Source organism: Aptenodytes forsteri, unplaced genomic scaffold (assembly GCF_000699145.1).
Source record: "Aptenodytes forsteri isolate BGI_AS27 unplaced genomic scaffold, ASM69914v1 Scaffold26, whole genome shotgun sequence".
NCBI lineage: Eukaryota > Metazoa > Chordata > Aves > Sphenisciformes > Spheniscidae > Aptenodytes > Aptenodytes forsteri.
The window spans coordinates 2,689,043-2,690,178 of NW_008794125.1; the positions used below are offsets into that span (position 1 = coordinate 2,689,043).

The following is a 1,136-nucleotide window of genomic DNA, read 5'->3' on the forward strand; positions in this document are numbered from 1 at the left end:
CGCCTCCCCCCCCCCCCCGCCGGGGGCTCCGCTGTGCCCCATTAACACCATGCGCCTCTATTGCAGATAGATGCAGATGCGATTTGACGGACTGCTGGGCTTTCCCGGGGGGTTCGTGGATCGCCGTTACTGGTCCCTGGAGGACGGTCTGAATCGGGTGCTGGGCTTGGGTTTGGGCTGTGTGCGCCTGACGGAAGCTGACTATCTGTGCTCGCACCTGACAGAGGGGCCACATCGCGTGGTGGCACACTTCTACGCCAGGCAGCTGACCCTGGAGGAGCTGCATACCATCGAGATCAGCGCGGTGCATTCCCGAGACCACGGGCTGGAGGTGGGACATCCAGGGAGGGGGCCTGTAGAGCTCTGAGCGTTAGGCCCAGGGAAGACGAAGCTTCCCTCCTAGGTCTGCCGGGCTGCCGTCTCTCGCAGCCCGGCGGGGGAATGCACCGCATGTAGAGCTGCTGTCGGCGAGTGCCGTGCACCGCCGCGTAGCGCCGGCGTTAGGAGGTCTGGCTGTTGGCTGGGGTTGCGTCTCGGGCCCCGGAGCGTAGCGAGCTCGAGCTCCGGCCTTTCCTGGCGACCGCCCGCGTAGGGAAGAGCCCCATTTACCCGCTCAGCCTCGGGATGCGGGTGAGGTCCGTCTCGCATCTGGTGGGCATCTCCCCCCGCCCTGGGCTGAGTAACCTGGACCGGAATCGTGACCCTCGGTGCGGTGATGTGTTGCTGTAACCCGAGTTCTCCCCGGCTTGCACGGAGGCAGCGCGGGAGGCAGCCTTCCTCCTGGGTAGCTGGGTCCGGCTGACGCCCCGGGGTAGAGCGCGAGAGCTAGGGTCTCTCCGCGCGCCCGCGAGGCGCTCGGCAGGTTTCGGCAGCTGCGTGAACGGAGGCAGTTGGCCCTGGGCTGTGGCGCGGTTGAGGGGGACGCGTGGGTAAGCCGTGGTGTCCCCAGGCAGGGCAGGGTGTGGAGGGGGAAGCGGGGCTCCCCGTAGCGGCCTGGGGCAGCGGGATCCCCCCAAAGGGGCAGGCGGGGGAACGGAGCCAGGGCCGGGCTGGGCAGGGAGAGCAGGGGCCTGGCGGGGCTCGGGGAGGGGCAGCACAGGGGCTTCAGCCGGGCTGGGTGCGGGCAGGCGAGGGCA

The 1,136-nt window shown here is 69.1% G+C and overlaps 1 protein-coding gene across 1 annotated transcript in view; it reads left to right on the plus strand.

The window, feature by feature from the left end:
- Positions 1-70: 70 nt before the first annotated feature.
- NUDT16L1 (nudix hydrolase 16 like 1) overlaps positions 71-1,136 on the plus strand; it is a 2,332-nt gene continuing 1,266 nt past the window's right edge. Inside the window, exon 1 of the mRNA XM_009277627.1 lies at positions 71-331. Within this exon, the coding sequence (XP_009275902.1) occupies positions 71-331 (261 nt within the window). The remainder of the gene's footprint in view (positions 332-1,136) is intronic.